General features: G+C 45.7%; 1 protein-coding gene across 1 annotated transcript in view; it reads left to right on the top strand.

Moving 5' to 3' along the window:
• Window positions 1-13824, top strand: part of LOC113480200 (sodium/hydrogen exchanger 2-like) — a 28206-nt gene that overhangs the window by 7866 nt on the left and 6516 nt on the right. The window contains exons 5-9 of the mRNA XM_026848821.1: window positions 3590-3786; window positions 8613-8702; window positions 10697-10767; window positions 11936-12100; window positions 12740-12854. Coding sequence (XP_026704622.1) covers window positions 3590-3786; window positions 8613-8702; window positions 10697-10767; window positions 11936-12100; window positions 12740-12854 — 638 coding nt within the window. The remainder of the gene's footprint in view (window positions 1-3589; window positions 3787-8612; window positions 8703-10696; window positions 10768-11935; window positions 12101-12739; window positions 12855-13824) is intronic.

Genomic DNA, 13824 nt, shown 5'->3' with positions numbered 1-13824 from the left:
TTGCCTAATAGCAGCTCTTGCATTTTACTGCAGTTTCCTAATCTGTGCACTCACCACAGACAGCATTGGTGCTAAATAGAGATCCTGGTGACGTCTATTTTATTGGTACCCCTGTCTTAGACCTTCCAGTTGCCATGATCTCTTTTTCCGTTTCAGTCTATCTCAGTCCCTTGGTTTCTGCACAATAGGAGGGAGATTGTAAGTACATAGCTTGGGTTCAGGGAGCTGTGTAAAACTGTGGGGCCTCTGACTGCATGTTCTGCATTGCAGAGATTTAAAGGATTTAATTCCTAACGAGTCTGTGTACGGCAGCATCCTTAAATGGGGAACTGGAGGAACCTTCAAACAGCTGTCTCTGGAGAAGCCCTGCTGTAAAGCTTACTGCTGGGTACATGAGAATTAGGAGCTAAAAAGTGGGGATGCTTCTGCTCCTACTCGAAAACTTCAGAACTGCACAGTGAGGGAATTGCTGAGGTTGGCAGGGACCTCTCGAGATCTAACCCCCTGCTTAAGCAGGGTCAGCTAGGCAGGACTGTGTCCAGTTGGCTTTCAGTTATCTCCATGGACAGAGACTCTACAACCTCTCTAGGAAACCTATTGCACTGTTTGACCAACCTCCGTTAAAAAAGTGACCCAGACTTAGCGATAACAAGAGGAAGAGAGCTGTGAATGACAAAGCTCTCCTGATAATTGTGGCGAAAGATGATCTTCTTGATCAGTTATGATGAAAACCTAAGTCCTGGTCCCAGAGTACTCTGAGATCCCATTTTGCCGTGTTGTAAATGACCAGAAAAAATATAGATGCACTGATTCACCGTGTCCCCAGCGGTATCTTGTGCTGATTTGGTGTCCAGAGGCTGATTCTCCTTTGCCTCTTACAGTGTGCAGTTGCTGTCACCCGAGTGAGTGCAGAGGACCTACCTTCTCCTTTATGAAAGTTTTCATGTGTTAACTATATCTGCAAATGTAACAGGAATTCAAGAGCTAAAAACATTCGACAGGATTTATGTTTCCAAACCACGAAGTCAAACAGAGTGAACTCAAGTTTGATAGACACTTGAAGAAATTGCTTAAATAGGATAGGCTGTGATTAGCCAAGACATGGCAGAGTGGGTTTTATTAGCTGTTAATACACGCCAAGGTTTGTTTTAATAACTATGCACCGTAAATGCACTTGGAAACATGTTTTTTAGTCAGTTTTGTGCCCATTCGAATGTTTTATTACAATTACGTGGGTTTCTCTTAAATTATTTGCTCAAATGAAAAGAAGTTCTGAGCGTTTGACTTTTTTTTTTTTTTTTTTTAAATTCTTTGTTGCAAGATGTAAAGAACATAATAACATTACAAAAGCCCACCGAAAATCCTCTGGCTCTCTAAACACAGCTCTTCTGATTGCATTCTCAAATTATGCAGCACGTTATTAGAGATGGGCTCAGCGCTTGCAGCGCGGGAAGAAAACCCTCTTTGTATTCAACATCTCCCTTGAACGAAATCACAACGTACGAACGAGGGCTGAAAATCACCTTGCACGTCTGATCCTGAATGGGGTGTCCCTTTTCTGCAGCTGGGCAGGGTGCTGCGTGAAGCTGGGCTGGGAAACTCCAGCCTTGGTGGTGGTGGTTGAGATCAGACCCCGACCTGCTCAGACCCCTCCAGCAGCTCCGGAGGCACTGAGCCCGAAATGGGAGGCACCCGTGGGGGTTGTTGCCATGAATTGGGGACTTTGGGGTTGACGCTGCTGGGGATAGTATGTAAAGTGTGTTCTAGTCCTTTACTGGACCTTCCCAGTGCTCTTACACGAGAAATGATTATGCTGAAGCCTGGGGACTGGAATTACTTTGATATAAGAGAGGTCATCTACAAAGCAAAAAGCATTAATTGCATGATAACGCTACTATTCTACCGTTATCTGAGCACTGGGGAGATTTCCTTCTGCTCTTTTTCAAGGTATATCTCCAGAAGAAAACATATTCTGCTCAAAATGATTAATTGTATGTCATCTCATGGAGCAAACTGGCCTTGAATTAGTTTAAGGAATGCTAATAATAATTTATGACCAAGGATTAAATTAAGACAAAGGCCTCAATATCAGCTCGAGTAAATTCTGTTCTTTTAAATCATCAGCACTGCCTGAGCTTACAGAAGCTGAGCATGTGAGCTCAGGTATGCTTTATTTTATTTTATTAAGTTGCAAAGAACCTTGAAACCAAACCTATCGGCTGGTCTGGAGACCAGCTCCACGGTGCTGTGGGGATGGGGAAGGCATTGCAACGTTCCGTTAATCGAGTTCCCTATCTCTGAGCATCCCCACCTTTTTGTTTTCTTCAAACCGGTCTGATCTGCAATCAAGAGTTCGGGTATTTTTAGTTGTACGTGTGCAGGGAGGTGTTTGATACGTGCGTTACAAGTGAACCGCCTTTGAAGTTTATTTCTTCAGTGATGCTTTACAAACACCCTTTAGAAAAGCAACAGTGATGCGGATCCTGCTAATTCCTAGGAAAGCGACAGTCTGCGTCGTCGGTTCTCAAAATGGCCATTAATATTCAGGAAATAAAATGTTTGTCCTCTCCGTTGGTATTAAAATCATGGCTTACTGATTTAAGGCCTGACTTCTGGCACCTTTCTGCATCTGTTTATGTATTTGCAAATGACTATAAATTACATCAATTGCTGCATCACCTTACGTAGTCTTAAATTCACACGGCGTAAATCTTTGAGCGACAGATTTGTGAAGCAGCGAGGTGAATGTTGTCAGAGCATACGTCAGATATTTGGAGTGTCTTGGCTACTACTCGGAAACTTTTGGCAGTTGGAGGGTAACTTGTGGATAAATTATTTCTGATGGTTTGTCTTGAGAGGAATTATAATCCAAGTAATTCAATCATTTGTTATCACCAGATAGATCAATTAATATTTCAATTCTCAGCATCTGGCTGATTATTCCAGTTGATGTAAAGTTTCAGCTGGCACATGACCACGGAATTGACCTCAAAACTTTAACTACCATCAAAATGAATGTGCTAATACATCCTATGTTGCCAGTAATTACTGTTTGGGTAAATACTGTCAGTATCGAGCTGATGCTTAACACCAAATCCCCAGGTCAATGGTGCGTTCTGGGGATCTGCAGGCACGGGAGCGGGCTGACACTAAAACTCCCCTGCAGAGCTCAGCATCTTTCTGAAGGAAACTCTGGGACTGTGATGAGCACAAGGCTGAGTTATAAAACAGGAGGATTTGCTACGAGATGAGCTACCTCAAATTATACAGTCCTCCGAACCCCCCGAACTATGGCCGGTCAATGGTCTTTGCAATCCCCCAAATCAGGAATGTGTTGGGGATTCATTTTTATCTGGATGAATCAGATACAAACCTGTCGGACCAGGCTGGAAGAAAAGCCCTTCTCCAGCAGCATACTGGGGAATACATATATATATACACACACACCACCTTGGGCCCTGGCCAGTTCCTCGTGATTGGTGTTTACCAGTTCAGGGATGTTTTACTGTAAAATATACCGTAAGATAATGAGTTTTACCTAATTGCTCTTTTTGTTTGATGTTCTCCCATCTTCTTTCCTGCCTTTCAGGGGTTCTTGTGCTGACTTTCTTTGTGAACAGATTTCACGTGAACACCATCACCAGCAAAGACCAGTTCATTATAGCGTACGGGGGTCTCCGCGGAGCCATTTGTTTCTCTTTGGTTTTCTTGCTTCCTGACTTTCACAGAAAGAAGCTCTTCATTGCAGCAACAACTGTTGTCATCCTCTTCACCGTGTTTGTACAGGTAAAAAACAATCTTGGTGTCACCAGCAGATGTAAAGAATTACCTTGATTTTTTTTTTTTTTTCCCAGACAAATAACTAGTACTACACCATTAGATGGACACAAGGATTTACCAGTCATTAAAACTTTCCCTCCATTGAGTGGTTGGGCATGTAAAAATTAAAAATTATTACTGAAAGAGGCGGAAGGTGTGAGAACACGTCACGCATTTGTGGGGGCAGCTAGCAGTTACTGGCTTACATGTGCTGTAGCATTTTCCATGATAACTTGTCCCTTCTTTGTTCTGGTCCATCCATACTGGAGTAGCAGTGGTGAAAATTGTGAAGCATGATGCTGGCCTAGGTTTCCTCTCTGAAGTAGTGCTTTTACGTGTTTTCTGCGAGAGCAAAGCCAGCACAAATCAACCTCTGCAATTAGTCTGCTGTTCGAGCGAGGTAAGAACCGTTTGTTATTGTAGGCCTTGTTATGAAATGAAATGCTGCCCGAGCCATGCAGCAGTGAAGGTCACTTCTCCTGGTCCCAAAGGTGAGAAGATGGAAGATCCTGGAGATGCTCCAAACTCTGAACATGAGCAGCAAAAATTTAAAAAGAGGTTTATGCTTTGGTCACCTCAGTTTTGATAGTTCACAAGTGGGACAATTTAAAGGGACCTAATTTTGAGGGAGTGACTTCTTAACGTTTTCTGAGAAGGAGTTTCATTTTATTGGGGCATCCAACAGCTGAAGCAGTAACAGTCATTGGTGGTTTATCAAAATATTTTGTACGTATGTCTGAGGTGTTTTCACATTCATGCAGCAAAGCAGCTGCAGTTACTTTATGATGATGCAGCAGGAAGGGGATTGCTTTAACTCCTCCATCGGGGGAAAAAAAAAAAAGGTAACTTGTTAGAAAAGCAAGGAAAACCAGAAGCAGATAGAAAAGTCAGAGCACGTTTGATTTTTTTGCCTCTAATTTTTCGTTTATAATTGATCCCTAAGCCCTGTTGCTACCTCCTTTCTCTTTCTGCCCAAGTGATTCCTGGGTTGTTTCCTACACAGTGGGGAAGCTTCTGTAAGAGAGTTCAACCTGCCCACGTCCCGGGGTGGCTGCGGACGGGTTGACCCCCGCTGCCAGGGTAGGAGGGGGATCCTCACAGCACTGCTTGCTCTGAGATACTGAGTTTGTTGTTTAAAGCGTGAATGTACGATTATTTTTATTTTTTTTTTCTTAAAGACTGATTTCTGCTGCGGGTGTGTTTTTTTTGTAAAGCCTCAATCCTGTAGAAAGGCTGTAGGAACATCTTCAGCTTGGGCTGCGCTTGGGGAGCGTATGGGAGGTGCCACATCTGTCCCCTGCACACGGCGGGCAAGGACCCAGGCTGGGCAGCCTGCAGCTGGAGCACAACTTGGTTACTATAATAATATACTCTTTTTTTTTTTTTTTTTTTCCCCCACGGATGCTTAGTTAGCACCCCTCCAGGAGTGTGGTGGGGACAGGTTTCCTCTCCCTTAGGCCCAGGCTGAGGTTGTAAGGAGTTATTGTGCTTCAGGGTGCAGTGAAGCCCAGCTCCAGAGGAGCAGGCAGGCAGCAGCTCTCGGCATTGCCGTGACATCTAGTGGTAAAAACATTCTTGCAGCCTTCTGTGGGATGGAGATTTTTGGATGTGTCTCCCTGCTCCTCTCTGCCCAGTAGCAAGTCTCTAAGGGCAATGTTCACCTGGCAGATGCTGCCGCATTTGAAGGAGGACGTGGTGGAAAACTTGGGGTTGTCCGGTCCTGAAGTGAGCAAGGCTGATGTCTGCCTGGTGTGTTCTAGCCCCAAAAGTTAAAAGCGGTCTCCATTGGGCTGAAGCAACTGGGATGGGAGTCTGGGAAAGATGCTGTGCAGAAAAGCTCCCCGGGAGCTCCTGCTCAAGGGCATGAGGTCCGACAGAGCGGCTGACCTGGGGCTGCCCACCTCCTGCCCTCGGATGGAGGGAGCAGAGCAGCTGCTGGAGCTTTGGGAGACGGTCGGTCACAGTGGCCCCATGGCTGAGCATCACCCCATGAGAGCAAATCCCTTCCCCTCGGCCTCCCTGAACCCCTCAGGTGTGGGTGTCAGGCACTTGGGCCATGTGTAGGGTTGGGTTTGGCTCTCTGCTTCCCCACCTCCACGGAATCTACACCATGAGCTGAAAAAATGGTCAACAAGTGTGACGTGCTGATGGGCGCGGAGCTGAGACCCGCAGGGCAGCTGGACCGGGCGCAGTTTTCAGACTGAAAGGACAGAGCAGGGGCCAGGGGTGGGGGGAGCGTACTTAGGTGGAGGTTGACAAGTTTTAAGATGCAAATGTGGGTCAGAAATTGAAAAGATACGGTCACTAGGCACGTCCGCTCATGCAGAGACGCTCTTGAGTCTCAGACAAAGGTTGTTCTAAGGCAGCAGCTCCATTCTGCCAAGGCTTCGGAAAATCCTTCCCAGGACTGGGAAAAGGGCTTTTGTGTAAACGAAAAGCTCAACTGGTGATGTCATCTCCATGCGAAAGGGTGGGAGTTAAACAGGGTCCCCCCGTGGGTACGTGTCAGCGGGGCGACCCCTTGACCTTCAGCCATTCAGCAGGAACACGGCATCTATAAAGACAGACTTTGCTCGGGCTCCAGATACCTGCAGCATTGTGCAGCTGAGGCCGCCGCGAGAACGGGGAGGGGAAAAGTAAACTCGCTTAAAAGCTGAACCAGAAAGATACTGCTGTAGCTCAGCACCAAAAACACAGGTAAATATAACAGAGGGAGGTATTAAGACGAAGCTTCAGAAACCTGGGTTTGCACGTTTTCTGAAATCTGTGGCGCCGCTGCCAGCTGCATCGACGGACGCAGGATTTAAGAGTGAAATCTGTAATATCCCAGCATCTTTCATGGTGCGTGGCACTTTGGATGGAAAGGGAAAGCGAAATATTGGCCACAAAACAACTCCTGTGGATAGTGGACTTCTTTTTTTTTTTCTTTTTTTCCTCTGTTATTTTGTGCAATAAGTTTTCTTTGTGTTCACAGTGATATCAGTACAGACTTGATGGCAGTTGTCTGCGTTAAGATAGGACAGGAACCAAGGGAGAGATGATTTGGCCCCCTTTAAGCTGGTGAAGGCAGCAAGACATCTTGTTGGAGCACATACCCACTTCATTTTCGTGGAAATCCTGACCATGCTGTCTGAAAAGCCTCGTGCTACACAGGCTAATGACCAATGCGCAAGCAGTTGGGCTTGTCCATACGTGGGTCCATCAGTGCATTACACAACCCTGGCTAACTCAGTTGCATAAGACTCTTCCCACAAGAAGCCTGGTTAATAATTTTGAGGAGGTTGACTGATCAATTGTCAAGTCCTCAACGCTTCTAAGCAGCCCTGGGTATATGTCACGTAGACCAGAAAGTCCTCCAAGAGGCTGTGGGCTTGTCTGGAATGTCACAAAAAGCCCCCATTGTTCTGCCTTTCAGTGTGGTTTAAAAATTAAATACCACGTTCTCCATTTGAAGTTCGCTCTCTGAGCCTACTGGCCTCTGACCTCTTCCATCAGATTGTTAGCAAATACAGTAATTGTGAAGAGGCTTTTTTTTTTTTTTTTTTTTTTTTTTTTTTTTCTGTTTGCTGCCTACACTGACCCATTAGCTACTGGATTGCTGGCGGTAGAAAAACTTTGTGTGAGGCGTGATAGAGCCTGTCAGCATCGGGGGATGCACTTCAGATGAGTTATCCCTGGTGGGTGGAGGAACGTCATAGAGGACCTACAGGTGTGTTGTGAAATGACTTGTGGGATTCCCACAGTGCTCCCAAGGTCGGGAAGGACCAAAGGAATCCGGATGTGTCTAAATTTGGGACTCTTGGTCACACAACTCCAAAATGCCACTTTAAGAAGAAAACAAATAGAGCTGATTATCCAGTGAAGGCAAGAGACTGAATTGTGTAGTCTCTACTTAATTTTGTAATATCTGTTATTTCTAAATTAGTGAATTTTATGTCATTTACTCTGAAGAGCAATGCATTTTTTTATTGCTCTTAGCTATTAAAATGACATATTAATTGTTTCGGCAATTAAAAATGTGTTCAACTCTCCTCCGTGGCAGCATTTGTGACATTCAGAAGTCATAAACATCAACTACTCCATCATTTTTTGCTGTAAACATGTCCTAGAAAAGTCATTTCATACCAAAGCCAGACTAAGAAATGCAACACAACAGCGTTTTGGAAGTTCTCCCACGAGGCTTAAAGAACATTAAAACTCTTCCCTTGACCCTTCCCACCAGGTAGATTCTTTGATTAGTAAACTTAGCCACCAACTGGCCATCAAAGATCATTCAAGCAATGATCTGTGACATATAATACTCAAAAAGTTAGCAAATTGAGGTGGAGGCTGCGTGCTGTGAAGTCTCAAGGACTATCACTGTTTCAGGCATTTGAACTTTGAACGTTTCAAGCCCATCTCCATCTGGTAGGCTACAAGCCAAGAGCAAGCCACAGCCTTGACCTTGAAAATATTGGTTGACTCTTCGTGGTCTTCGAGATGCCAGATGAGAGCAAAGCATTTCCCCCTCTTTGCTTACCCCCATCCTAAAGCCTTCTGCATCTGAGCTCCTGTTGATGGGCTACTACCACAAGGGGAAAAGATGTTTGGCCTACAGGTGAACAGAATTTCTAGAATGTTGAAGCTTCTCAGATTTTTATCTTGCTCATAAAACCAAGTGGATTAGAGGGGCCTAGCTCAAACAGCAGGTCTTGTTCTGGCAAAGTTGTGGTGATTTTTGTTCCAGTGCGGGTACCACTAAGAACATTTAACGTGAAGAAAGGTTGATTTTTGTCTTTGTGGTTATGCTGCAGGGAATGACCATCCGCCCTCTTGTTGACTTGTTGGCTGTCAAGAGGAAAAGAGAGAGTGCTCCCACAGTGGGAGAGCAGATCCATATTCGGGTAAGTGACCATCAACACATGGTCAGAGCTTTCCAAATATGCTTCGCCGATGTGGTGTGCCTCTACAGCCCCACAGTTTTACCTGAAGCCTTTGCAGGTCAGTCCTTTTCCAGGTTGGAAGTCCTATGCAGCTTCCTAACCATGGGTTATTATTTATATTGGAATAGCAGCCACCGACTCAGGCTGGTGTTGCATTAGGTGGTGCACAAACACGACAGGAGAAGGTGATCACTCGTCCTAAAGTTTATACTCTAACCTAACTCCAACTTTTCTGCTTCCCTGGAAAGAGTGAAGGAAAGAAAATGAGACTTGGTTGTTTTCAGGGTTGGGTATTCACCGGTCACATCACCACCACCAGTGTGGATATTTTTGCAAAAAGATTTAGAAAAGGGAGAGTAAGGTTAGCTCTAGGTTGGAGGAAACCACTGAAGTTCCCCCTCCCTGGAAGGGCTCAAGGCCAGGTTGGCTTTGAGAGACCTGGACTAGCGGAAGGTGTCCCTGCCCGGGGCAGGGCGGGTGTGGCAGGATGGTCTTTAAGGTCCCTTCCCACCCAAAACATTTGATGATTCCACGACCTTAATCTGAAGGTGGACTTTAGTTCCCCTCACTCTCGCCATCCAGACGTTGGCATTTCTAGTTATAGAGGATTTCTTCAGAGAGGACGTGGGGTGCTCTGTCCACCTAGCTGAGGCCGCGCCTCTGCATCTGCGTCCAAATGTAAAATTACGTTTCTGAATCTAATTCTTTATGGCCAGTCACATTTCTGTGGGTATGGCTTTTCAGGCATATTTTTTGTCTTCTTTTCGGGTAGCTAGAAATAAAGACATTAGGTCTGAGGACGTTTATAAAAACTGTTTGGCATCCTTACAATTAGGTTGTATTACAGGGCTTTGTTTGAGGTTAACAGAAGAGTTCAATAGGCTGAAGAGCCTTTTCCTATGGTGAACAGAGAATACTTTCTTCTTTTGTTTGTGTGTGAATAGTAAATCATCTCTGGAAATGTGTTTATTAGCAAATGTGAGCTGAAAATGGCTCTGTACCAATTAAGTTGAGAGGGTAATAATGCAGATAGTTGGAAATCAGGAACGCAGAAGCCAGAAGCAGCTTTCTTCCTTAAATTTATTTCTCTGCCCTGATAGTCGGGACGTTCTTGCTGGCAAGAGTGACGATCAGTGTGTGTGTGTGGGGTCACTTGCTGGTCCTCAGATTATTCAGCTGCTGATAGCAGTGTCAGGACTCTAAATATCAGGCTGAGGGGATTTCTCTGAAATTTTTCTGTCTCTGACCTTACAAAGAAATTAAAAAAAAAAAAAAATTAGAGCTGGAGGAAGCTCCAGAGGTATCGATACCTGAGTGTGGAGGGGCATTGACTCACGGTAGAGCAGAGCCCTCCCCCAGTTTAGGGATGCCAGTAGGAGGGAAAAGAATTTAGGAAATTACAGAGATTTAACTTCTAGCTAGAAAAATCAACCTGTCCGGGATTTTTTAATATAATTTTAAATAATAATAATAATGTTTTTGTATGAGGCACAATATAGCCAATGATTTAATTTAGTGGGAAGTGTCTGAGGGAAGGCAGGATTTATTATTCAAGTCAAAGCATCATTTGTACCTTATCTACATCTATATCCTGAAGATACTGATCTCCTGAGACAAATTGTCCTCAAAAACCTCAATATGAGCGTTTCCTGCTTATCAAGGCCCAACATGCAGGACATGCAAGCCATCAGCCATCCTGTAGGTATCTTAAAGAGCAGATCCACGTCCCTCAGCGACCTGAGAGCAAGCGGCCAAACCACTTCTTGTGCCCCAGAGCTGAGGGGTACGCGGGGACGCCTGGATGGGGAATTAGCCCGACAGCCCCTCTTCTTGTTTACTGTGGCTGTGTACTGAGCTGAAAGGGTCTCCCCTTTTGTCTGCCGGCTTTTGATGTTTGCTGACTGAGTTCATCCCATATGCAACTGGTGTATAGCGAAATCCTCTCTTCTGTTTAGTTCTTGGATCATTTGCTGGCTGGCATTGAAGATATATCTGGACACTGGGGACAGTATTACTGGAAAGACAAGTAAGGATTTGCTAAAATACGGCTATGTACACGTGTGGAAAAAAATGGGGGCTGGTTTCTATTCCCTAAGTTTCCACTGTGGGCAGCTGAGCCTTGCTCACCCTTGCGGCACAAGGCAGGTGACAGCGGGGCAGCTTTTACTTGTCCAAGGTGAGACCAGGTTCTCGGGGCGCTCCCCCACTTGCAGGTCACATTCACTTCACCCTCAGAAGACTCCTTTCTCCTCTCCTACCCTGTTTGTCGCCTCTTGTACAAAGAAGAAATGAAAAACACACACCTTGGGTGGCTTCAGCCTGTCCCTGCCTGCCCCAGTGCTCCCCGTGTCCTCCTCCTGTGTGGGAGCTGAGGGCTCCAACCCGGCGTGTGCACAATTAACACTACAAAGATGAGTTTTGCAGCGCTTGGAGGGGGGTCTGCTTGTTGAGGATGGACAAATTATAAAGAATCTCTACAGATTTCTGTTGCGAAGTGCTCCGATTTCATGCAGTTCTGGTAGATTGTGCACATAGGAGATTTTATTTTTTTTAATTTTAAATATATAAATAACGTAAAATACACTTAATAGAAATCTACCAGGTTTAATTCCTCGGCTGTGCAGATGCAGCTAACTTGATGGTAAGAACTCAACGCAGCTGGCAGGGATTTTCTTAGGAATGCCAGTGCTTGAAGTGCCACTAGAGGGTATGGGAATCGCTGCTGCTCAGGAGTGTCCAGGCTCCTTGCGAGGAGGTTTCTGTACAGCAAACAGCCAGGCTTGAGCATCAGTGTTTGATACCAGCTCGATCTTTCCCAAAAGTTGTGCTGCATTTGAGCAGAAAGTGAGAGGAAATGACTCAGGAGGGAACCTGGAAGCGTTTAAATCTGTTCCATCCCTTGGGGCTACTGCATGTACTTGTAGTATTTATAGTGGAGTTTGTGATAAATCTGGCACTTTGGGGATTTTTTTTTCCTTGTGTTTGGCAAAGTTTTAGTATCTTAGCTCATGTACTGTAGTGCAGAAATAATGAGGGGCTGACCTCTGGGATCATTGATTTCTGGAGTGAAGGTGATGGGATATAATGGATATGGAGCAACCACGGACTATGAACTGGCTGGCTTGCTCAGCTCCATTTAGGTGCTGGGGAGTCATGGGAGGAGGCTAAGCATGTCTTGGTTTGTTCTCCAACAGATTAGAATATTTCAACAGCAAATACCTGCAGAAGATCCTGCTTCGAGAATACGACCAGCCAAAATCAAGTATTGTGCTTCTCTACGAGAAGCTGGAGCGGAAACACGCCATCGAGCTGGCGGAGGCGGGGCAGCTGGGTCATGCCCCATCCCACCCATCCCTGATGTAAGTCATCCTCGTTCTGTCACCCCTCCCACCGGAGGGAACGGTGGCAAAAAGTTTTTTCAAACTTCTCTTCCTCTTCTGCTCTTCCCTGCTGGGCTAGCCCTTGGGAAGGAGCAGCATAACTTGGACAAATGTGAAGTAAATGCTCTTTAAAGGTTAGTAGGTGGGTGTTGTAAAAGATCGGGTGGATGAGCAATTGATGGACACAGTTTCTGATCTTGTACGTGGAGGCTTACCTCCCCCGAGCTGCACAGAAATGGTGCTCCGAGGGGGAGGCTCTTGCACCATTTTTTGATGGTTCTGCACCATTACATGGACTGAAGGAGCCAACAGCGAGCATGAGCGTTGGCTGAGACTGCAGGCTCAAATATTTGCTTGTTGGAATGGCCGTCTCGTCTCTCAGAGGCGGTTCTGCTCTGCCACAGCTCCCCACAGCCCTTTTATCTCCCCGGGAGCGCGTGGATGGCTCAGCTCTGACGCAAATACCAAACGCCGCTTCTGCAGCGAGCTCCGTCTGCAAGGATTAGCTGTTGGCCACGTCTGCTGGTGGATCGGGATCCGAAAAGGCTGCTGGGAACGCTGGGCTTTGGGGATGCACTGTGCATCTTCCAAAATAAGGTGTTCTGGTTTTCTTTGCAGCAACAACGACAGGAGTGTCATAACAGACAAAAAATTGGAGGTTACTCTGAATCCGGATGTCCTGGAAAATATACAGGAAATATTGGCAAGGAACCTGTACCGAATAAGGAGAACGGTATGACTCTTCCCTCAATCTGTATTTTAGATGTCCAATAACAAAAGTTATCTCAGTTATCCTAACAGCCCGAGCAGATGTTATGAATATTTACATAATTACTAACGATGTCTCTTTGTGAGCAGAGAATAGTTGGCTGTGTGAAGCCAGATCCAGTTTCCAAGTCAGTGGCACATTTCTGTTTGCAGCATGACAGCTTTTGAAAGGTTCATCCAGTCAGCCTATAATTTCATGAAGTATTTTAGGCATCAGTACCCAGAACCAGAAAGGAGAAAGGAGGAGCACATGGATCTTCAGGCATCGGGTTAGCAGATCCAGCAGTTGCAACAGCTCCTGGTTACCTCCAGGGCAGAGCAGGGATGGGGTTATCCTCACGTTGCATTTTTTTCCCACAGAAGAGAGCGCAGCGAGCGAGCTGCGAGTGAGAATTAATCTGTAGAGGGTTTAAAGCCGCTCGGCACTTTTGCCATGAAACCGGTACAACTGGTAAATAGCACGGAACCCACTTGCTGTTTACAGAATAACTCATGAATAATCTGTCTGAGGTTTTACGCACCACCTAGGACTGCACGTTGTAATTGCTGTTCACATGGTGATACATGGAGCCTTATCCTTAAAATCCACCTAAGCCTTTGTTTTACGGATTACGCACGAAATACTGAGTCCCTGGGGATGCAGCTGGTGGGGGCAGCTCAGCACAGAGGGATCAACCATCCCCTCCTGTCTGCTTGCTGAGCCAAGACACGCAAGGCTGGGAGGAAACCTATAGAAACGGTGACAGAACCTATAGAAACGGTGGCAGAACCTATAGAAACGGTGACAGAACCTATAGAAATGGTGACAGAACCTATAGAAACGGTGGCAGAACCTATAGAAACGGTGAATGGGATGTAGGTGAAGGCCTTCCTCCTGTGTGTGCTTCTTCCTGCCTAAACCCAGCCTCACACCTTGCAGGGACAGTTATCCCAAC

This window comes from Athene cunicularia (genome assembly GCF_003259725.1).
Source record: "Athene cunicularia isolate RWA chromosome 4 unlocalized genomic scaffold, athCun1 chr4_part3, whole genome shotgun sequence".
Taxonomy (NCBI): domain Eukaryota; kingdom Metazoa; phylum Chordata; class Aves; order Strigiformes; family Strigidae; genus Athene; species Athene cunicularia.
This window is presented reverse-complemented; position numbering and strand designations above follow the sequence as displayed.